Below are 24,638 nucleotides of genomic sequence, written 5' to 3' on the forward strand. Positions count from 1 at the left end.
CTGTTCGTCGAGTGAGTTCTCCTTGTCTTTTCTAGCCAAGTGTACAAAGGATCATATAAAGTCTCAGAACATCAAGTTTATATTAGTGCGAAGGAACACCACGAGGTGTTCGCAAGTCCCTCTTGATACCGGCGCCATTTTGGGCGGGGCCGGCTCAGTCCGGAAGTAGCATCAGGGGGAAATGTTTCCCATTACTGGCAGTTTGGACCAGAGTCCTTTTCGGCAGTTCTAGAATTCATGCTAACAGAAGGAGTGGCAATGTCATGTTTATTTCGTTGGCGGTCAAGGCAGCCGTCCCTTACCGGAAACCTGCAGAGGCCGAAGGTTCCGCCGGGGACCTTTGTAGGATCTTCAAGGCTGCGGAGATGCTGTCGGAGATGGGGGCTCGTGCCCCAGTGGGCAAATGTCCGAGTTATATTGCTGGTCAAAGTTACTCTAGTGGCCGGGGCCCGCCTTCCAGCGGACCCAGACGCCATTTGGAGGCCCTACAGGGGCCACTCTCGTCGAGTTCGCAAGAGTGGAAGAGATCCTTCGGAGTGAAAGGAAGAGGTCCCTGTTGTGTGAAAGCGGGACGTTCAGCTGGGGTGCAGCTGTGATGCCCCCACCTGGGGGGGGGCGAGGGAGACTCGTTCGCGCCGTCTCCTTCTCCCGGTGCACTCCATGCTGCTCTTTTTCATCGCCCCGCATGAAGGTCTCTCCACATCCGGAGTTCCCCAAGTCTTGTGCTCAGTGCTGTGGGAGTATGGCCACCTGTGGCGCGCATTCGGCGCGGCACGAGTATCGGTGCAGTCATTGCAGGTTCGGTGTTCCGAAAATATGGCCACCATTGCACGTTCGGTGCTGCGCAAATACTGGGGTGCCACCATGGTGTGTTCGGTGCTGTGCAAGTATGGGCACCATCGCCTGACTGGGGGTGTTCGGCGTTGGGCCGGGGGCTGGGAGACCTCCTATCGGTGGAGGTGGGAGAGGCTCGTCCGCGTCGCCTCTCCCTCCCGGCCCGACCTGGACGCATTCCTGCAGGGGTATGGACAGGGCATCCGCCGCCCAGGGCTGCTGCGGCTGTTACGGAGGAGAAAAGGAAGAGGTGCCTCGCTCTTCTCTGGACATGTGGCGGGACTACTCAAGTCTATCCAGGCCCGTTGCGGCTGGGCCGAGGAGGCATGTGGCGGGACTACCGGAAACTACCTAGGGCCGTTGCGGCTGGACTCCGCTGGCCCCTGCCTCTCCTCCGGCTTCCCCATATGTTAAGATTTCCTGACCAAGAGTTGGCAGCGGGGCCCGCCTTATATGGGTTGTCGCTGGTTGGGCGTAGCCGTAACCCTGCCCTACTTTGGAAGGTTCCAGAATGGGGGGGGGCGAATGTTCTGTTTGACTTTCATTTTCTACAGTTTACCGTTATTATTTCTTGTTTGCTGTGTTAAATTAAAAGTTCAAGTTCATCAATGGTCTACGGATTTTGTTGTACCATTTCTTTCTTTCCAGGTTGCTTTTATGCTAAGTTTCTGCTTAACAGAGGTTGAGTAACACGGAAACACGTGTAGAGGGATGACGCAGATTCGTACATTATATACACACAAACTCAGACGGGGGGGGTACAAGTACGACATACAAAGACCCAAGACGAATATAAAACAGTTATTGGTCATAATTATCTCTTTCCGTTTGTGAATCTTAAAGCGTGGCTGGGTTCCCGTCTTGACGTTGCCCGACCTAGGAGAACTTGAGCATGCCGCTGAAATTGTCCTGGCGAAATCTGTGCCATCGGGCATAATCAAACGTGGTGGTTCTATCTGGTCTGTCTATGTAAGTCGGGTTCTTCTTTGTCTCGCGCTTTTTCTCATACTGCCGATCTGTCGTTCCTGTCGGCCCTTTGCCTTTACTCACGCTCAGTAGAGTCGGGCATTGGGCTTTCCAGTGTCCGACATATCTACAAAAAGCGCATTGGTCTGGCCCTAAGTCTGGTCGTCTTTTGCGTAGTGTCGGGGGATAACTTGTGGGTAGCGGTGTCCTGGGGTTGTCCTGTCGGTATATTTCTCTACTTGGTTTGTCCTCGTCTTTTCTCTGTCGTTGCATAGCCTCTCTGCGCCACATACCGAGACTGTCGAGCATAATAGGCGTTGTCTTATTATTTCGAAGGGCTATTTCTAACGTTTCTATTTTATCAAGGTCAAAGGATCCTGCCAGTGGCCACTGTTTGTCTTGACTTTCTTTGGTATACCTGTGCCACAATTTATTATAGGCTATGGTAACTAATCCATAGTTTATGAACATGTCCTTATTAGGGGTGCCTTCTAGTGGAGCTATATGGTCCACCTCTAATACACGGTCCGGGCTGAACCAATTATCAATCAATGGGGAGAAGACAGACATGACGGCTCGTAAGGAGGGACTAATAAGTCAGCAGTGCCTATCTTATCACTAGGTGCAAAGACTAGACAGAATATTCCTATTCTACATTGTTTGCAGGCAGTGAATACCTCATGAACAAAAAAATAAAAAGAGTAACCAAGAGCGCGGAACAATCAAGCAATTAATAAATAAATAAATAGGATAGAAAAAGGACAATGGGGAGAGTAAGTAGGGCGCAAAAGTCTGCGTCCTCTACCCTTTCACTAACCGCAAAGAGGAAGCTGTTGTTTCCGGTTTGCAGACAGAGAATCTCCAGAAGACAATCTGTGAACAGTAGTTCGGGGTTAAAGAACCCAGTTTAATCAGTGAGGGAGAGGGGAGTCTCCCAAAAACCGTTAAGAAATAATAGAGTCAGTGGGGGAGAAAGATAGGCGCGACGGTTACGTTACCTATCCTTCACCGTTTGCAAGAGAGAAGGAGCCTACTGTTTCTCCGTGTGCAGACAGTGAATCTCCAAATAGGTCAAACAAAGAGTAATACTAGTATTTTATGAATAATCAAGCAATCAAACAATCAAGCAATCATTTCGCAACTTGTCGTGATTACACGACCTTACCCGGACCATGTGGACAGTTTCTTGTCTTCCGAATCCAGCGCCCGTTCGTCCTCTTTTTCTCGTATTTCTCACGGCACTCCTAATGGTTCCCAGTCAGGACCGTAGATCACTCGAGAGAGGTCTGTTCGGAACTAGTGAAGTTCGGATGATCGGCTGCCAGACGAGGGTCTATTGGGCAAGAGCTCTCCCGATCGTTGCAGTCGTTCACTCTGTCGTCGGGACCTCTCCCACTGGATCCACGAGTCGCTGATGGGCCCCACGCTTGGGACGCCAATTGTTAAACCTGCGACGGGTCGGGGACAATCGGTATTTGCCCGGCGGTATTGCCTCTGTGACCCTCTAGTTATTTAATCAATGAAGAGGCAGGCGCTGGAGACTGGAAGGCAGGAAACAAGGTTTTTTTTATTCTCTCCGGAGGAGAACACAACAAAACGGGCAGAAGGTATCGTTCTGAGGTGCTCTAGCTACATTTCTGAGGCCTGGCCTCTTATACACTGTTTTATGACTTTATTGCAGATTACATATTCATGTTAAAGCTTTGATGTATGGAAAAGACATTCCCGGAACTCCCCTTTGGGCCCGTTCCCACACACATTTACAGTTGAAGTCCCCACCCTAGTCACAACAGGTGATGAGTATCGCGCAGCTGGATATTCCGCCGATTCACGGAATGTGGGGGGGTTTGATCGGATCTCATGGAGTGGGGGGCTTTGATCAACCCGGGGATCCTTTGATGGGGGAAGCTTTCTATTGTACGGGGAGGGGCAAGGAATGGTATCGGCAGTGCTGGGTGTCGGCCTGGGAACGGGGAAGACAAACGGGCACACGGGGAAAAGGGGGGTTTGCGTCTAAGGGCCGGGGATCATGAAAGGGAAGAAGGGAGGTGTCGCGCTGGGAACAGGATGAGGGCCTGGGGCAGAGCAGCGCCGAAGAGGGGTTTATGATTCAAGGCAGGTGCAAGCGGGGGGTTGGTCAGCGTGCAGGCTTAGTGAGGGCGAAGGGCTATGTCAGGGGCCAGCGCCATGCAAAAGGGTTCGTTCTGATCAGGGCATCTTAAAATGGCGGGTGCGCACGACAAAAGTGTGGCATCAGGGGAAGAGGCAAGATGGCGCAGATAATGTTCACCAAACCGTACTAATTTTCAACAGAGTGGTGCTGTGGCGTTGAGTGGTGCTGTGGCGTTGAGTGGTGCTGTGGCGTTGAGTGGTGCTGTGGCGTTGAGTGGTGCTGTGGCGTTGAGTGGTGCTGTGGCGTTGGGTGGTGCTGTGGCGTTGAGTGGTGCTGTGGCGTTGAGTGGTGCTGTGGCGTTGTGGGGTGCTGTGGCGTTGTGGGGTGCTGTGGCATTGAGTGGTGCTGTGGCATTAAGTGGTGTTGTGGCATTGATTGGTGAAGTGGCATTGAGGGGTGGATTTGGAGGGTGGATTTGGAGGGTGGAGTTGGAGGGTGGAGTTGGAGGGTGGAGTTTGATTTTGAGTGTGGACTTGGGTTCTGTAGTTGTCTTGCGTGTGGATTTGGAGGCTGGATTTGGAGGATGGAGTTGTAGTTGGAGGTTGGATCTGTAGGGTGGATTTGGATGTTGTAGTTGGAGGGTGGATTTGGATGTTGTATTTGGAGGGTGGAGTTGTAGGGTGGAGTTGTAGGGTGGAGTTGTAGGGTGGAGTTTGAGTATTGTGAGGGTGAGGGTGTGAGGGTGAGTGAGGGCGTGTAAGGATGAGGGTGTGACGGTGTGTGAGGGTGTGGGGATGTGTGGGTGAGGGGGGTTGAGGGGGTCTGAAGGTGTGTGAGGGTGACTGAGGGTGAGGGTGTGAGGGTGATTGAGGGTGTGAGTGTTGTGAGAGGGGTAAGGGTGTGAGGGTGAGTGAGGGTGTGTGAGGATGTGGGTGTGAGGGTGTGATGGTGAGTGATGGTGGGTGAGGGGGTGAGGTGTGAGGGTGAGTGAGGATGTGAGGGTGTGTGAGGGTGATAGGGTGAGGTGAGGGGGTGTGAGGGTGAGAGGGTGTGAGGGTGAGAGGGTGTGAGGGTGAGAGGGTGAGAGGGTGTGTGATGGTGTGTGAGGGTAAGTGAGGGTGTGTGAGGGTAAGTGAGGGTGGGTGAGGGTGTGTGAGGGTGAGGGGGTGTGAGGGTAAGGGGGTGAGAGGATAAGGGGGTGAGAGGATAAGGGGGTGTGAGGGGGTGTGAGGGTGAGGGGGTGTGAGGGTGAGGGGCTGTGAGGGTGAGGGGCTGTGAGGGTGAGGGGCTGTGAGGGTGAGGGGCTGTGAGGGTGAGAGGGTGAGTGAGGGTGAGGGGGTGTGGTTCAGGGGGTGTGAGGTTGAGGGTGTGTGAGGGTGTGTGAGAGTGGGATGTGTGAGGGTGGGTGAGGGTGTGAGGGTGAGTGAGGGTGTGTGGGTGAGTGAGGGTGTTTGAGGGTGGGTGAGGGTTGTGCACAGAGGAGATGAGTAGGGTGAAAAACGGAGCCATTGCTGGGACTTTTCTGGTAAAATACTTGATGAGAACCCAGGCCAGTATAATGCTCAGTGGCGGCTGGTGACATTTGAAATTGGTGGGCATAAAATTGGCGGTGGAGAAAAGTCCATATCTTATTGTCCTGTATTGGCACCCGCTCTCCACTCAAGGCTGACATAACAAAAGCTGTATAAATGTCCCCGCGTTATGACCAAACATTGCAACTAAATCTCCAAAACCGACCCCAGTCCCCCGCTGTGGCACAAAACAATCAATCAACCTCCCCTAATGAGGACCGGCAACACCATGAGTAGGGTCTGCAGATGCACTGGTCCCGTGGGACCCACCTTGGCTGCATCAAACACACCAACAGGTTCCGTTGTGCCCTCGCAGTCAAGGGGCCCACTAGGTCAGCCAAGGCAGCGACCTAATGTCCCCGTGGTACTTCGTTGTCCTACCTCACCCCTCTCCATGGGAGACATGAGCTCCCAGGCAACTTCCAAACGGTCCGGAACAAGCGCTGAGAGGCCGAGCTCAAAGCATCCAAGGCTCAGGTAGGACTTGCCAGAGGGAGGATTACAAACGTGTGGCAAATATTAACACAGTAAATGGCGACATGGTAGGCACACTGGCACATTTCGGATTTAATTTTCAATGAGAGTTGGTGTAATAAACCGGGGTTCAAAGTAAAGACTGCAAAATGCCCTTGCCTGTTGTAATACTCTGCCCGAGCAGGACGCAGCCCCCACATCGGAACAGGCAGACAGCGCGCCGACCAACCACACTCCGCTCGCTGACTAAGTCAACGTCCATGGCCTGTATAGACATCCAAGGCCACCGAAAATCAACACACCAAATAGTTACCCGCTCTTCAGCAACAGGCCGCTCCTTGCCTGTAAAACACCACCACAACCGGATGGACGCAGCCCCACGCTCGGTCCTAAATCCATCCAGCCGTAATAGAGCATTTGCTCCTTTTCACTGGTAGCCTGGCAAGCACAGCCCTAATCAAATCAGGACCAGTTCCTGTGGCCTGTGACATTATGAAACCTTTCCAATCCATCCAGCTTAATAAAAGTACATGTGATCCTTATCTATGACAGCATTGGCAGACACAACCGAATCTACTTCAAAGGTCCGGGCTCCGGACCAAGTGCTGCCCTTAATCGTACTGTATAAATATAAAAAAAAAAAAACTTACCTTGGCTTCCCCCGCTGACTCCCGACTCGAGTCCCGAGACTGCAGACTCCCGCCGTCCTGGATTTTGAATGCCGCCGCCGCTGCGTCTGACGTGGTGTGGGCTCTCGTCACTGAAGGCTGCAGGCCAGGCAGCCTCCCTCCCCTCCATGGCAGCCGGCGCTGATTGGTTCGGCCGGCTGCCCTAACCTCGTCATTTCTTCTAGTCTGCATCCTGCAGAACGGAGAGTGGGAGGAGGCTTGGGGGAGCGGCTTGCCCACTGTTGCTAATACTGTCTGTTTGGACAGCCTCTCAGGCTGTCCAAACAGTCAGTATTAACAACAGTGGGCAAGCCGCTCCCCCAAGCCACTCCCCCCTGCCCTGAGGCTCGAGACGAGTAACTAACCAGGAAGTTCTAATCTGCTGACTGCTTTCTCGCCGTACGAGAAGGGCAGGCAGAAACAAATGGTAGTTATAAATAAATAACTACCATTTGTTTCTGCCTTCTTCTCGCATGGCGAGAAAGCAGGGGGGGCGGCGCCCAAACTCCCCCATGGGAGAACCTCCACTGATAATGCTGTCTTTTGCGTGCAAGTCTGGGAAGTCATGGTGTATTCGGCAGTGGTGCAAGTACGGTGAACAAGCCAAAAATAATCCAAGATGATAGTTTCTGACTCCCTTGCACTACTCCGTGCACAGTCACTATATTCTCCAAAGCCTCCGGTGTGCAGCACAAGAGGGGCTGGCCAGGGCAGTTGATTATTCACATTTTCACAATCAAAATGCAAAAGTACACAACAGCCTGTCTGCCATGAATGACGTGACAGTGCATGAGAGGGATGGAAGGAGAGAGGGAGTGGTGCCCAAGGAGAGACAGTGAAAGAAAGAGAGTGGATGGAAGAGAAAGACTGGTAAAGGGAGGAACAGCAGAGGGAGTAATCAGAAAGAGACAGAAGATAAAGGAGAGAAAAAGAGAAGGGAGTCCCAAGGAGAAACGATAGAGAGACTAAAAGACGGAAAGAGGGATAATAGATAATGTTTTATTGCACACTTAAATAAAATTATTGCAAGCAAACTAGGTTATGAACAATATAACGTGCTTAATTTCAAGTATTAAAAATGAAGTGTGAGAGTATGACGTCCTATTAATCTAAAGATTTAAAAAAAATATTTAAACATCATATTGTCAGATGAGGAAACATGGAGATTAAAACAATTAGCACAAGCATAAGGAGGATGAGGAAGGCGAGGCAGCCTCTGAGGCAGATGGAGAATGAGGGAACGTGAGAGAGTGGTCACATGGCAATTTGTTTTCCAGCTCAACACGAGTTTGAGGTCTCAGGGCCATGCCAGTCCCTGGCGCGGATTGCTCCATGAATTGTCTGCCTAAATGTAGAGTGGGACCTTAAGATAAGTAGCAGAGAATCGACCAATGGGAGTGCTGAACCAGTTAAGAATGATTGAGAAATTAAAGAAGAATATGATAAATATTCGGCTTCCCATTATTATTGTTTTGCAGAAATCGGAGATAAGCGGTTTCCAAGCGTAACATTAAAATACACAGATAAGAGTCAGGTTGTCAAGAAAACCACAGCAAATAAGTAGGCAACAATTAAAACAAGTAAATAAAGGCTCACGAGAGCGAGGCCAGTAAGTTCGGGAGCACATTACTGTGAAGTCTGATGGGCAGGGGAGCGGCAGCCTTTCAAGTCGACAAATAGTGGTGTTCGGGCGGCTTCCTTTCAAGTCTGATGGGGGGGCGGGGGAGCGAATGGAAAGTTAAATTAACATTTACAAGGGTGTTTTGTGTGAAATGGAAACACTGAGAAACGCATGTCTAAGAACGCCAACATTCAAGATGTTACATCGGAAAGGAAAACTGTTGTAATAATAAAGGTGAAATAGATGAAAGTGTGCATAAAAGATCAAATGTTGGATGTCACTGAAGGCTCGAGCCTGGTTCGAGTCAGATGTCCTGCTCTGGCTCAACCAGACCCACAAGCCAACTGTTGCTTGTCTAAATACTTCTAAGGTCCCAAAACGGAGACCTATTGGCTATGCAAATGCTTGTTTTTTATTATGTCACTACTCCCCTCCCAAGCTGTAATCAATCATATACTATTGGAAGTCACAAAAAGTAGCTTACTCTGTCAACTCAAAGCTGAAGGGGAACTCGCGTGTTCCTGGTTGCAGAACCGTGGCGGCTTCGTAGTTTGAAAAAATTCTAAAAAAACATGGCGCTATAAGTTGATGCTCAGCTGTCATAAAGAAAAGAAGTAATAAAAACTGTATTTTCCTAACATTGGACTTTAAATCCCAAAGCACCAGCTGATATGCAAACGATTGAGTCCTGCAGGTCTGACTAAAAAAAACTAAGAGTTGATAGTGTGCATTTTATACCCAGCTGCTTGGTACTCATCTTATCGACCTCGGAAGGATGAAAGGCTGAGGAGCCTCGTTGACCTTTGAGCCGGTGACTTGCACCAAGGCCTCGATTCGCAGATTTAACGGCGTCTCCTTTATTTTTTTGCGTTGATGTGCAGTAAAAATTCTAAAGCAATTGCTCCTGACTACCCTGAAGAAATCCATACTAGTAAAGGGATACCAGTCCCGCCCTGCTTTTTAGCAGCGCCAAACGCTGCAACACCGTGAGTGTGAAATGTAGGCACTCCAGGAAGGCTCGCACGTTTAATCTGCAGCTCTGTGCATTGATGGGTGTCCGGCTGGCATGTGGCAGTGTTCACCAAGAACCCGTGATGCAGAAAATAGAGATGCCAATGCCTCTTCCTGAACAAAACAAACAAAAAAACCAATGCTCTGATTGAACGGTGCGAGTGGTGCCGTATTGCTGATAAAAGCTCGGCATTAAACCATAGATAGGAGTATAGTGAAAAGACTTACTTCTCTTGATGGCTGCGCAGATGGACGACAGGGCTCACTGGCTGCAAAGAAACGGGGCTGCAAACTTTCACGAAAGTGAAAGATAATTAGACAAGAGGCGGCGAATGCATTATTTATCGACCAAACATGGCGCTATAAGTTGATGCTCAGCTGTCACAAAGAAAAGAATTAATACAAACTGTATTTTCCTAACTGTGGACTTTAAATCCCAAAGCACCAGCTGATATGCAAACGATTAAGTCCTGCAGGTCTGACTATAAAAAACTAAGAGTTGATCGTGTGCATTTTATACCCAGCTGCTTGGTACTCCTCTTATCGACCTCTGAAGGATGAAAGGCTGAGGAGCCTCGTTGGGCTTTGAGCCAGTGACTTGCACCAAGGGGTCGACCAGCAGATTTAACGGCGCCTCCTTCATTTTTTAGCGGTAATGTGCAGTAAAAAATCTTAAGCATTTGCTCCTCACTACCCTGAAGAAATCCATATTAATAAAGGGATACCAGTCCCGCACTGCTTTTTAGCAGCGCCACGCTGCACCACCGTGCGTGTGAAATGTAGGCACTGCAGGAAGGCTCGCACATTGAATCTCCAGCTCCGTGCATTGATGGGTGTCCGGCTGGCATGTGGCAGACCCGTGAATCATGTGGTATCGGACTTGATGATGTCGAATGTTGCTTGTCAGTTTTGAGGGTGTTTTCATATGAGCATCTCGGAGTAGTTCAAACCAAAGATGTGGATGGATACTTTGGTTCAGGACAGACAGGACGACCCTGTTTATGGACGCAGGATTCTCGGCTAAGGTTTGTTTAAATTGACTAAATGAAGTCCTAACAAAGGAAAGAACTATGAAGCCACTTTGGAGCCATTACAAAAACACACCCTCCACCGCTTAACATGACAGACAATGTTACCATATGCCGGGGAAGTGCAGTGACTGTACTTCCAGGCCCAGAACAGCACTTTGCAACGGGGCTGTATTTACATTCCAGCAATTTCAGATAAATAAAAAAATCTGACTCTTTGGTTAACAGCTTCAGTGACAGAATGTCATACCTTAACAAGCAAGGCCAGGCAGCGTGCTGCTGATTCTCTATACATGGGGCTGCTGTCAAAGTACAGTGCCCTGGGGTTGGCTTTCTCCATATCAATTTGCCGCTTGTCTCCCATTTACTAAATAATTACCACATTTGAACTGAAAACTGTTTGCACTGAAAATAGTCATAATTTATTAAAATCGCTGGACCCGGGGTGCTTTTGCAGAAGTTAAGTGGCCGCCTTTGTGTTGTTGAAGGCAGTGTGTAAGCATTTCCAAGAACTGACTGACAGTTTTGCTTAGATAGTGTAACAGTCTTACTTGATCCACTGGGGAGGGCTCCTACCTGCATCCAGATTAAAACAAGCAATGTCCTGAGCAAATGGTGCAGCTGACTGACATAGAAGTTGTAGTCGGCGTGTTTGCGCGCAGTAAAGCTAAATAATTAAAATTAAGAGCATGGTGGGGGTGGCGGGGGAGCGAGCGAGTGGGAGGGAACAAGCATATGGTGATGGGGTGTGAGGCCGGTCGAGCGCACGCTGGGGGAGCCTTTGAAGGCATGGGGAGGGAAGCATGTGGGAGGCTGATGCAGGGGGGATTAGAAATGCGAGTCACGGCCTGGGGCCGTGAAAAGTGAAGTGAATAATTAGGGGAGGGAGGCTGATGCCTTTCATGTGGGGAAATGCTTGTGCTTGTTAGGTCACGTGATTTGCGTGAACTGTTGGAAATCCTCATCGTAAAAAGTCAGTTTTGTGGATGGGTGGCATTAGGTCTCTCTGCGAGACCTAAAAACCTGTGAATTATCTCGTTATCTAAGACACTTTAATAACATTACAGTGCCATGTGTGTGAGCCCTAGAAAGTTCAAAGTTAGACCTACAGCTGCTGGTTCAGGCAGCTGGATAACGAAGCAAAATTATCACAGCTGAATGGAGGGCAAGCACTGGTTTGTGGAACCACACAACGTCTGCTCAATAAAACACTACTGGCTGGGGGGGGGTCATTGCGGACAGTCCTACCTGCCACACGCCATACGCCGCTGCTGGGGCCCACACGCTGCTTGTTCCCCCCGCCGCCGCGGTCATCCACCTGCACGGCCACCGGGGAACTACAGCTCCCAGCAGGCCGAGCGGGTCACTTCCTGGTTCTGCGCGCCCGGAGGTGCTGAAAAAGAGGAGGCTCCCACTGAGGAGCGGGGGGTCATTGCGGACAGTCCTACCTGCCACACGCCATACGCCGCTGCTGGGGCCCACGCGCTGCTTGTTCCCCCCGCCGCCGCTGTCATCCACCTGCACGGCCGCCGGGGAACTACAGCTCCTAGCAGGCCGAGCGGGTCACTTCCTGGTTCTGCGCGCCCGGAGGCGCTGAAAAAGAGGAGGCTCCTTCCGCGTCGCGGGACGCGTCGCGGGTCCGCGCCGGGCCCTCTGTGGCCCTCCGAGGCCTGAGGAGGACGGGACGGTCCACCTCCCTTGGCTCCCTGACTACACAAGGTACAGAGATCTACATTATATATTGACCTTCCATGAACATTCTTCTCCACGTTGAAAGACATTAACATTGATCATATTTCATCAAGAATGATGCGAAAGGAGGCAATTAAAAATTCATTTTCATAGCGGGGCTCGGGAAAGGGGATGGAAAAGGAAATTCCGAGCAGGAAGACACTGTCTTCTCTAAGTGAAGTAGACACTGATGTATCTTCCCAACTTCTAGATATTACGCAATCTCCCCCATTAACCATGGGCAGACCGCAAAACTTGTCCTACTGGGAGGAACTAAATGCATTGTGTGGTACTAAGTTCGCTCCAGTAGCATCCACCTCCCCTGTAAAAAACTCTAGTATCGACATCCCTGTTGGCAGACTGTGTGAACCATCCCTATCATCTAATGAGGTCAACACCCAAGCCGCTGTACTGCCACAGGGTTCAAGTGTTAAAAGGAAATATGACGGGGTTAATGACCATGGAACTCAATCCAAAATACAAAAACTTTGCGTTGGTCTCACATCGCCCGCCATGAACTCCACCGTTTTTAAGGGGGGTGTTGAAAGTTTGGATGACCAAGTATCATTGCCCCAGTTGACACTACTATTTCAGCTCAAGCAAATGCTAAGATCTATAATAGCACCCCTGATAGAAAAAATTTATATCCTGGGTGATAGGCTGACAAATATAGAGACAACCATTAAAACCAACTCTTTACCTCCTATAAAGACGGTAATACCTAATCGTTCCAACCTACCCATCACACCCGAAGCCCCTATGCCAATTAACATCAGGAAAAATGTTCCAATTGAAAGTCAAATTTCTAATATACCACCCCTAACTGCTACTAAAATTGCCCCCAATTCTGTATTAACAAATTGCCCTGTTAGAGCAGAGCGAAACAGAGTAGCATGTATCCATTTACCTCCGGAAGCCGCCCCTTTTGTGCTTGTTCTTTCGGGAATACCGGCACCCACTTACGGGAAACCCGAAAGACACCAGGACCTTCTAAATAAGGTCATATTCTGGCTAAATAAAAACAGACCCCTCCTACCCAATCAAGACGGTGGAATCCTGAGCGTTAGAAGGGTGGGCTGGTTAGGGTTACTACCTACAGACATCCCTGGGGACCTAATTCTAGTTAAATTCAGGAATCAGAACATTGTCCCCCATCTACGATCCTCCCAGCCCAAAGAAGGAGATGGCCCCATTTCCATCTGGGACTTGTACGATTTCTACCCAAGTACCCCACATATCCCTCCACTTAGATCAACGACAGCACACAAATATTTGATGGGAAGTGGACTTCGTGCTTTTACTGGTAGTAGCTCTCCTGCCCGTAATAGATTTGTTTTATTGTACAAAAATTGTAATTTCTGAAGGGACAAGCCAACGTATTAACCCAGACTGTAAATGCTAATTTTATGTATAGTGCGATGTAATTAATGAAATGTTCCAACAGGCTGGGCACACGCTCTTTTAACTTGTAGATATATTACTGTTTGTAAGTTTTTTCATGTTTGTTTGTATGCTTTTATGATTTTTAAATCAAAAATCGAATAAAGCTAAGTGACTGACTGACACTACTGGCTTCTAATGTGCGTGTGGAGCCAAAACCCTCTCCTGGTAGCATTTTTGCGAGACTTTTTATGGTCTGGCTTGATAGCACAGCTGTCGCCAGACAAGTATGTGAGACTCACTAGTATAGGTGCTTGGACTCCAGCCATGTGTTGGTAGTTGTGAGTACATGTTTAGATTGGGCAGAAGTAGTGTGCTCCCACAAAAACTTGCCCTCCACATAGTTGTGATCATATAACTAGTGGATAGGGAAAGGCTGCCGAAAACAAAGTCAATTTAAGAGTATTTACTGAACAACATTTTACAAGCAATCCGTCTACAGTTTTAAGCCAAGGCTAACGCAGCCCCCTGAGGAACCTAGGAACAATGTACTTTGTTTGAACAGAGGCGAAGGGAATTTAAGTAGGTGCAAATTTCATTTTTAGTCAAACTTTGTACACAACTTGCTCTTCAAACAGCAATATTAACACAAATCACATTTTAGTTGTGTTCACATCTACAGATCTATTCAAACCCACAACAAACAGCAAATGTTCCACCTACCTGTACGAAGACTGTGTGCATGTTTCATCTGACATAGCTACGGTCAGACAAATCCAGAAAATTAACTATTCTAATATTTCTATGTAGATTAATCGGTCTCTGCCCGCTACAGGGGTTTGCATGCAATGTGCAAGCAGTCAGGGAGAAAAACTATGTCAACTAAGCATTACGTTTGCAATTTTGAGACCGCTGTAGGTCTGTGCCAATGTCAGACACTTAAGTATTCATCCTTTTTGGGCCTGCCCAAAAACATTTTTTTTATGTTATACTGGGCTTGCTTTCTGTTGGCCCTGCCCCTCTCTGCAGGTTCACCCCCCATACTATTTTTCTTCAGCCCTCCTGTTTTTTTAACCTGTTCATTACAGCTTTTAGGACTGTAACACTGGTTAACAATGGTAAAGTGCAGGTACCATTATATTTGAAATGCTGGACATGTATTGATTAGTTTTACATGTCCGGTACTGAAAAACTCCTAAATTCATTTTTTACTACGGTGACGCCGACTTCTTCCATAGGATAACACTGGGTTAACTATTAAATTTAATAAGTGGTAACATTTGTTTGGGAGCAGGTAGAAAGGTCATGTTTGGCATCTTAGGAATTGCAGTTTAATCGTCTGATTTTAAGTCCCAATTCTGAAAATGCCACTTTTAGAAAGTTGCCATTTTCTTGTCCTAACAATTAGGCGACTGTCACCTGTTCCTGGGTCACGACTAGGTGTTGTTGGTCCCTGTGCATTCCTCTCAGACAGCCACTCAACAGCCTCTGTAGAGGGACTGGGTGTTGGCAGGAGCCGTGCACAGCCCTACTTGCATTTCAAATAAATACACTGACTCAGATCACACGAAAATGACTTCATACTAGCTTACTGGGATTGCATTCAGACTGGGACCAGGACAGGGAGGCAGGAAATTCCTGACACCTATGTGGGGGTGGGGGGGGCTCCAGAGGCTTCTCCTATTTCAAAGCTAGCACCAGGTATAAAAATGGGACCCACCGACCCATTTTTAAGTGCACTTCTGGATTTGTGGGTACTAAAGAAGAAAGACTGCCCTGCTGTCTCCTCTGGAGTCTGAGAAGGAAGATGGGACCTGCACCATTTGCTGGTCTCCTGTTCTGAGTTAAAGGGACACAAGTGCCAGAGGTTTCTCTGAAACTACCCAGCTGACCTGCTGCACTGGACCTGCCTGAGCTCTGCTGGCATGAATTCCTGACCCCCAATAGGTGCCTCCTAGGTCCTGAACTCTTGGTGTGGCATTAAGGCTCCTCCTGAAGTTTGGGCTCTTCATGACTGTGAACAGGCCAGTTTGCACCAAGATCTTGCCACCCGCGCCAACCCAAAGTTCCAGTGAACCAGACCCTTCACGGTACAGTGACTGCCAGTGACAACCGGCAATGCGAAACTCCATCAACAACTATCCACAACGCCTGACAGGATCTTCCCGCTGCAGCAACAACAGTATATGACGTCCAGCCTGCTATTCCTGCTACTAGTCTAGCATTGAGATGGCGGGCGACATGCTGCAATGATCTTGCCTTCATCAACAAGGATGAATATCAGAGACCCTAAGTGCATTGAGAGCAATATCAAATCTCTCAAGTAAGAGTCCAGCTTAGCTCATTCAGATTGAGAATGGTGGCTTGAACTTGGTGTCAAAGCCTTGGTTTTCATTTTTGGGCAGTAAGGCATATGGTCGCTTGTCTCCCGTTGGGCCTGAAGAGGGCTCGAAAAGGGAATAGGCCAAAATGCGTCGGCCTGTATTTTCGTTATAGGACCAGCACAAGATGGACTTAGTTTATAACAATTAAGAGTAAGAGGCTCAGAGGAACGAATACTTGGTCTCAAACCAGTCTCCAATTTGGCTACCTCAAGGTGGATGATGTACTTAAATAGTTACTGCAAACACAACAGTGATGGACAGAATGTGGATCAATGTCACACATTCACCCCAGTCCGAAGATCTGGGCCCAAATCCATCGTTTTTCCACTCCACACCACCCTGGGTTAGACAATGGCGATATGCAAATCAGCGCTGACCCTGTGCCCCATGGGAACAGTCCAGTCCGAACTACAAAAGCCATGTCCTTCCCAGTACGGAAACAAGCATCCGAGGACCGGCCCGGTTTCGAGGTAACACCTCTCATCAGCCCGGCTAGCTTGACTCCAGTGGTGTGGAGTGCCTGGGACTCACGTCTGAGCATCCCCAGTACACTTAGAGCGGTAATTGCAAACACAACAGTGATGGACAGAATGTGGATCAATGTCACACATTCACCCCAGTCCGAAGATCTGGGCCCAAATCCATCGTTTTTCCACTCCACACCACCCTGGGTTAGACAATGGCGATATGCAAATCAGCGCTGACCCTGTGCCCCATGGGAACAGTCCAGTCCGAACTACAAAAGCCATGTCCTTCCCAGAACGGAAACAAGCATCCGAGGACCGGCCCGGTTTCGAGGTAACACCTCTCATCAGCCCGGCTAGCTTGACTCCAGTGGTGTGGAGTGCCTGGGACTCACGTCTGAGCATCCCCAGTACACTTAGAGCGGTAATTGCAAACACAACAGTGATGGACAGAATGTGGATCAATGTCACACATTCACCCCAGTCCGAAGATCTGGGCCCAAATCCATCGTTTTTCCACTCCACACCACCCTGGGTTAGACAATGGCGATATGCAAATCAGCGCTGATGCTTGTTTCCGTTCTGGGAAGGACATGGCTTTTGTAGTTCGGACTGGACTGTTCCCATGGGGCACAGGGTCAGCGCTGATTTGCATATCGCCATTGTCTAACCTAGGGTGGTGTGGAGTGGAAAAACGATGGATTTGGGCCCAGATCTTTGGACTGGGGTGAATGTGTGACATTGATCCACATTCTGTCCATCATTGTTGTGTTTGCAGTTACCGCTCTAAGTGTACTGGGGATGCTCAGACGTGAGTCCCAGGCACTCCACACCACTGGAATCAAGCTAGCCGGGCTGAAGAGAGGTGTTACCTCGAAACCGGGCCGGTCCTCGGATGCTTGTTTCCGTTCTGGGAAGGACATGGCTTTTGTAGTTCGGACTGGACTGTTCCCATGGGGCACAGGGTCAGCGCTGATTTGCATATCGCCATTGTCTAACCCAGGGTGGTGTGGAGTGGAAAAACGATGGATTTGGGCCCAGATCTTTGGACTGAGGTGAATGTGTGACATTGATCCACATTCTGTCCATCATTGTTGTGTTTGCAGTACTTAAATAGTTAGGCACACCACCTAGCGTTTATGAATTGGCAAGAACGGACCCATTTAATTCTTTTGATGTGAATATGTTCTTTATTCTTATTTTTGTTTTTGGAATGTACGCATAAATGTACATCTTTATTTTTTCTTGTGTTTTGATGAATAATGCACTATAATAATATATGTTGTTTGAAATAAGATCTAATATTGGTAAATACATACAACTGGTCAAACTTAGATGTGTGGCCAATATTTCATTAGAATTATGCTTAACACATTGGATATCACACTAACAAATTAGATGTTTTGCAAGACTGTAGATTTAAATGATTTATCCTCACGCTCCTCATTTTCTATATAACATAATAGCCCAATTGCTGTCAGGGTTACAAGGCAACCCCCTCTTTTGTTTCTTGGTTCGTGCTATAGCTACAATCATCCGTGACGCTCTCCATGCTCCTTGCGATCTCCTTCACTGTGAGCTGGACGTTTCCCACTGGACTTCAGAAGGTAATCTTTTCAGCAGGACTAACCTGATTCCTGTACCCGTGTGTGGTGCTTTGTGCTTCTAGGTGCTATATTTACCGTAAATCGTTGGAATTGCAAATCTTTGGTGCTACTGATTGGATTTTTATTGTTTTTGGTGTCAAATAATTTATTGGATGTTTCATGTATTGTGTTTTGACTTTATTATTGTTTGTTAGTTGCACAAATTCTTCACACATTGCCTCTAAGACTGCTTTTGTGCCAAGCTAACAAAGAATTAAGCACAGGTTAATTTAGTGACTTTTGGTGGTTCACCCTGACAAGGATTATGGCTGTTGCTTGAGAAGAGCACACACCTCCCTGAACAAAACCCAATTTCTCACACTTTCCATGCGGCTTATGTGCCCGGCAGCCCCATTTTTTACCCACCTAATTCAAGCTGTTCTGTTCCTTTTTAATAATGTCACATTTTGTATTAGCCCTGATAAGCCTACATAACAAAATAGTAAACTACAAACAACATCATATTGGCCCAAAAGATAAAATAAAGGTGTTACAACTTGCCTAGGGCCCCGTGGCAGATATGATAAAGCCTGTACACGCAGATCTTTGCACAGCATACGGTTTGATGGATAACCTTTAGCACAGACTGAAAACGGTCTGATTTTGCTTTTGCCTTCTGAAAAACTACCACAGCAGCTGAAAGCACTGCAGGTAATCTTGTTTCTACAGAATAACTGGAGGGCTGAAATATTGGGACATTTTTATAATAGTCTGTCACAAACCTTTAGCTACAGTTCACACAGCAGCGAGGTATAAATGTGGTCAATTGTTGACAGTATGTGGCATGTGCTCTGTGTAAAAAGACTGCCCTCCTACACGAAATGTGCCATTCTTCTTTATCGGGCTTGGTAACTGACACCCCGTGCATACCAAAGCCTGGGGTGGAGCAAAGGGGAGGGGAAGACAATACAAACACAAAATAGCGGGATCACCAAAGAATGTGCATTTTGTGAAGGTTAAAACTAGCTCGGCCGTGGTACTATTTTATTCTTTGACCACCTAGCCAGGATTAAAAACATGAAGGATAGTGGTGAAAGGAGAACATTAGGATCAGTTAACCCCTCCTTTGTGCAAAAGTGTTGACATGTTTCTGCCAATTGTACTGCGTCCTCAATGTTGGGTCACTATGGCATTCATCAGCACCATCTGGATCCCCTACAAGAACCCTCCAGTCCTATTTTGGATTTTACTGGGTAGTTCCATAATAACCAGAGTTTACTTAAACTCACACTCCTGAAGGATTGATTTCCATCAGTAAGCGAACTCGAAATGGCATGGGAGTAGGAGCGGCTCCCTGTAGTCGCACATTTATCAAGCTGAGACCACTGCCCGGCATTGCCCTCCTCACGCCATGAAGGTTGGGCAGGGAGTGAGTTACACAAACACTTTACAAAAATACTAGACATGAAATTCACAATTGAACCATAGTACACATACCTTCATTTCTGCTGTGTGAATTGTGGTTTGACTGGAGAGGTCGGGGTAGGAAGGTAACCTATCCCCTCTTTTTTGTGTGTATTGAGGGGACAAATGTTTAGCTGTCTGCCATGGTCACAAAAGTCTCCAAGCATAACCAGCAGGTTTGAGAATGTGGGGGTTATCTTTATGAGCAGACAATCTTGGGAATTCAAGGAGGGGTAAGCTAACAATTTCTCTGGGAGTCCATCCTAACTGCTATCATTATTCAATGTCTGAAATCTAGAAATATCAATTAGTAAGGAAGATGAAACATTCTGCAAGTAAACACTAATCCAATTCTATCATGACTGAATATTTCTAAAAACATCGCAAAGCAGAATCAGGCAAATAATAAACAGAGAAGTGTAAATCAGTCTTGAACAAAAATAGCTAAAATATGGGCAGCACATTTAAATAGCCAAATTCAAATTTTCAGATTATAAAAAACTTTATTTACAGAAATGCAAGAAACAAAGATGTAACAAGTATGCGAATGTCCAAGATTAAGATGTGCTCCAGCAAAACTGCATTTGTTTGAACTGCAGTCTTACAAGTGGAACTTCCTTCGGTTGGTGTCCATTTCATGTCTCTGAAATAGAAGGAAGAAAAAAATTAGATTTTAAAAATCGGACTCTATCTATAGTACAGCATTTTATAACCTGATGACTTCTGTTGACCCCACTGAATCATTTCTGCAATCTGAGAACCCCCTGCCTACGATTTAAAGGTCAAAACAATACACCAAAATGTAAAAGTAAATATACAGACAGATGCTCAAACATTTAAATATTTTGCTTAATTTACAATCATATATATAGATAACACATTTGCTTCTTTATCCGTATGCTTTAATATTTTTAATATTATTCAATTTCCTAGTCATGGACTCCCTGAGAAGGCCTCAGGTGTCCTTGGATTACAGGTGAAGCACCACTGCTCCAGTACATATTAGTTGTACAAAAGTGGAGAGAGATGTGGTACCTAAAGGCAGTCTCTCACAGTCCAATAATATTTAATGGCTTTTTAGTTAGTGATTGAAAGTATTAATCGACTCTACCTAAGATTGTGGACTGCAGAAAGAAGCAAAATAAATAATTCCAAAGGATGATTGCTGGCAACTGTATACTTCTATGTATCATACTTTAAAAAAAAAATTCAATATAGTTTTTTTATAACCAATTTGCAGCTAACCCGTTTCCCTTAAGAACACTAGGGGCCTGTTTTTGATAGCTGGGGCAGGTCTCACTGGCGGGTACTGAAAAACATGTGATACCCAAAGCATTAACTGATCTGTGACAAAAATGATTTTTTCCTTGTGTTTAGACCATATATCGATTCATGAGGTAAATTCTATTACATTTAAAATAAGTATGAAGAAAAGGTATACATTTGTGTAGGTACACTGGTTATTTGTGCAACTCAGAATTTGAAATTACCGATATCTGTTGATTTTGAAGGTGTTTTACAACATTTTTTTGCACCACTTACATTTTGAAGAATACATGTTGAAGAATTCAATGAACAACAAATGTTCTATAATTTTGTGTTCCTACATTTGCCCAAATGAAAAACAACCTACGTGTTATCAAATTTGTTGCACAAGCATTGGACTCTTGTGGCTTGCTTGGGCTTCGTGAAACACCGACGTTTAAATTGAAATGTTAGATATATATATAAATAAATACAAACATACATGCACACACATTCATATAATTCATATATTCCTCTTTGTTCACACGACTACATCAAGACAGTTTGAGTGATGCCATTTTTACAGAATAGCAGCAATGTTTTATTGTGCTGATGTTAGGATGAGGCTAGCGCTGCCATTAACATGCCTTATGGACTGGGAGCTTGCGCATTCCAGCATAATACCATACTTGTATTGAAAACATGTATTCAGGGGTACAATTTGTCTTTTCCAGATTCAGTTTATACCCAGATATATTTGTGAACAGTTGGATTTCTTTTGGGGATTTCACATTTAAACTTCTCCATTAGATCTCAGCAGTGATATATAATCCGTGCAGGCTGAGGGTTTCACTTAATGATTATTAAATGGCTGTTGATTGGAATCTTCAACAATAAGGTTCTATTGTTAAAATAAAGATTAATGGCCATAGCGTCTTTACTGGGATTATGCCTAAATGTAAGTAGTGAGATATGGTGCCTGTAGAGCACGGTGATGCTTTAGGGAAGGTATAGGGGGTTTGTACAATCTGAAGAAATTTTGGAGGTAGGCCATGGCAAGTGAGGGCATAACACAGAAAAGGCTATTACAGCCTGTAAAAGGGTTTCTCAGTGGCTCACCAAACCTCATCCGTTTTGTCAGGAAGTGAATATTGGAAAGCAATCTGGCATTAGATGATGCTAGTCCACTCATGACGAACCCTCTCTGGTCAACTTTAACCCCTTGCCTGCGGAGCGGTTTCCCCCGTTGTGCTGGGGGGAGGGCGGGCGCACACAGCGCCCCTGTGCTCGTGATGAGCTCAGCTCTTCATGAGCCACGGTGGTCGTGTGCTCATAATGAGCTGAGCTCGTCACAGCCACATCCGTTTCTGTAGAACGCTCGCACAGCAGAGGAATTAGCCCCGCGTGTGAGAGTTCTAACGGTCTTGACGAGCTGAGCTCGTCATGAGCATGGGAGGGGTTAATTAAAGAAGAGATTTACGTTTCCAATCTAGGAGTGAATATTTCTGACTGTTTTCCTAACTTTCATTGAATACAAGTAGGGGGATCGCTTCAGAAAGAGAATCGTGAACCTGCACTCCTAGAACATTCTAAAGGAAAGATCGTGAATGTAATTTTGTTACGGAACACATTTTGTTGAGTTTGTTTTGGAGCGAGCTTCTAATCCAAATTAACAGCAGTCTTAGGAATTCTGAAAAAGAAAACCCTCAACATGTTTCTAATCTTACTTTTTGTTAATGCTTTTATAAACACAGGCCCTTTGAAATGTTAAGAGCACGGTGGAGATTTCGACTCATGTGAATTCAAATTCTGATAACAGACTAAATTATAGAAATTCAATAGCTTACAGAGCTTTGTGCGATGACCTGTACGCAGAACGCTGCTTCAACAATTGTCCACTCTACATAAGACCCATCTTGAGGATTCTAAAAATGCGGTCACAAAAAGCTACTAGTCATAGTTACAATATTTCTGTTATCCATCAGGTTGTGCGTCAAAAGGTACTGTGGCCCCAACAGCTTAAGCAGAAGCTTTTACTAGAGCTCACTACCCCGTAGCCCAATGGCAACAGGTCCTTCCGTCAAGACAACAAGAGTAAAACACAAATTATTTGTAATAACAGTTTTGTAACTTGGAGATCTTCTAGATTCAGATGCAGCACATAATTCCTCCATTTAATGGGTGTGTCCAGAAGGTTCCCTATTCCAATTTTGTTTTCCTTTGTTGGCAGTGACCACAGAGTATTCGTGTCGGTCCCCTATGATGTTAAGTGAAAGTCCACTTTTGTTGGCAGTGACCACAGAGTATTCGTGTCGGTCCCCTATGATGTTAAGTGAAAGTCCACAATATCCCAATAAGTGGGCATGTTTCATATTTTTTTTTCTACACATGCTTTCTCTAAAACGCTTTGCCTTGAAACTGCCCTCCCTTCATCGGGGAGCGAAATTGAATGCATATGAATCTAGGAGATGTACAAACTGCATAACTAATTTTACAGGTACGCATCTTGTTTTGTTGAAAGCATGAATCTCTAGAACATTCGCTTGCGGTGTATCAATCATGTAATGGTTTTAGTCAGCTGAGGATGATGGGCATGAAAGGTAGGAGGCTGCAAAAAGGTGCTTTGGAACCATCTGTCTCAACTGTGCCCCGTCCTTTCGTTGAATATGCACAAAGGACTAATGAATGGGTTGCTATTCTACAGATAGTGTTAATTGACATTTTGTATGTTTTATTGAGATTAAGAATTATATCCATATCCCACCTTCTATGCATGCCTGTGATAAGCATCGGTCTCTCCGCACTCACTGTGACATACATGTTCATGATAAACCCCAAGGGGGATTTAACTACTAATAGTGTGTTGAGCACTATGGAGGTAGGAGATTATGCAGGGAATGAGCAGAAGTATGCCTTCTTGGTATGCCAGAAATTATAGTACAAGACAAAAAGCAGGGCGTGGCTTGGCTGGCTGCAAGATGGCCGCATTCTGAGTGGGCTTTGCTGGCCAAGCTTGTAAATCCGAAATAATCCTGCAGGCATCCTCACCTTACCTGCACACCAACGCTGATTCCTGCCTACCCTGCTTGCGAGGTGTCGGTTCATCGCAATGTTGTCCTTCTGTAGGTCCCGGGGCGGAGATACGCCATCCTCGGCCGACGCTGGGCCTGCTTTCCTGGGCCCGCGTGTGTCGGCCCTTGTGTTTCTGGCCTTCCTGCTCCGGAGTGTGGAGGCCTCCTGTTGCCGCTCGCAGCTGCGGCGCGTTCCGGGGACGGCGACCGTCAACACCGGGTGAGTGGCGCCGCCTCTATGGCTTAATTGGCGCAGTTGGGGGCCCGCAGGCTGTTCCGTCCTGCCTGGGGTGCTGCGGCCTGGGAGCTAACATCCTGACACCTCCATGCTCGCCGCATTTTGCGACCGCTGGCACCCGGGCTCGGCGACGTGAGCGGCGGCCCCCCGCTGGTTCTGCCTCTGTCTGGGGGGGTGCCGACCCCCCTAATCAGCCTCCCACTTGCCGGGCTGAGCGGTCGCTGCCTGGGCCGGCGCCCAACTGCTCGGCGCCTGGCTTCTCTGCAGTTCCTGCCTCCCCTGGCCTTTGGACCCTCCCCTGGGTTCTGAGTGGCGGAGATCGGGCCTCGGCCTGCGGCGGCCCAGCTGCACCATCCATTGGACTGATCACTGCCTGGGGAGACGCCACTGGAGCTTGGTGTCCCCCCCACCCTCATCCATGCGGGTTCTTCATTGCCGCCATTGGGGCCTGTACACCGTGCCTCCCTCCTGCTTGCTCCCCGCTGGAGCCTGGTGCTCCCGCCCCTACGCCGGCGCTGCTCTCCTCCTGTCGCCATTGCTGCCGGCACACACGAGCTGCCGCTTGGAGCACCCTGCCTTCTTCATGGACAGGCACCTTGGTTCATGTGAATCCCTAGTGTGGCGTGGGCCCCCGGTATCGCCCTGCAATCACTGCTTGGAGGTGCCTTCCTTGCCTCTGTCTGGCCCCCTGAAGTTTGTGGAGCACCTAACATTATCCCCGTCCAGGCCATGAGGGGGCCCAGTCCTGCAGCCTAGTGCGTGTCGAGCGGCCGTCTTCCCAGCTCTCAA

At 47.4% G+C, this 24,638-nt stretch overlaps 1 protein-coding gene across 2 annotated transcripts in view; it reads right to left on the reverse strand.

The window, feature by feature from the left end:
• Positions 1-19,778: 19,778 nt before the first annotated feature.
• Positions 19,779-24,638, reverse strand: part of RPF1 (ribosome production factor 1 homolog) — a 155,512-nt gene continuing 150,652 nt past the window's right edge. For both annotated transcript variants that reach the window (XM_078644716.1, XM_078644725.1), the window contains exon 9: positions 19,779-19,938. In XM_078644716.1, the coding sequence (XP_078500842.1) occupies positions 19,897-19,938 (42 nt within the window). In that variant the 3' untranslated portion in view covers positions 19,779-19,896. The remainder of the gene's footprint in view (positions 19,939-24,638) is intronic.

The sequence above is a fragment of the Lissotriton helveticus genome, chromosome 1_1, assembly GCF_964261635.1.
Source record: "Lissotriton helveticus chromosome 1_1, aLisHel1.1, whole genome shotgun sequence".
NCBI lineage: Eukaryota > Metazoa > Chordata > Amphibia > Caudata > Salamandridae > Lissotriton > Lissotriton helveticus.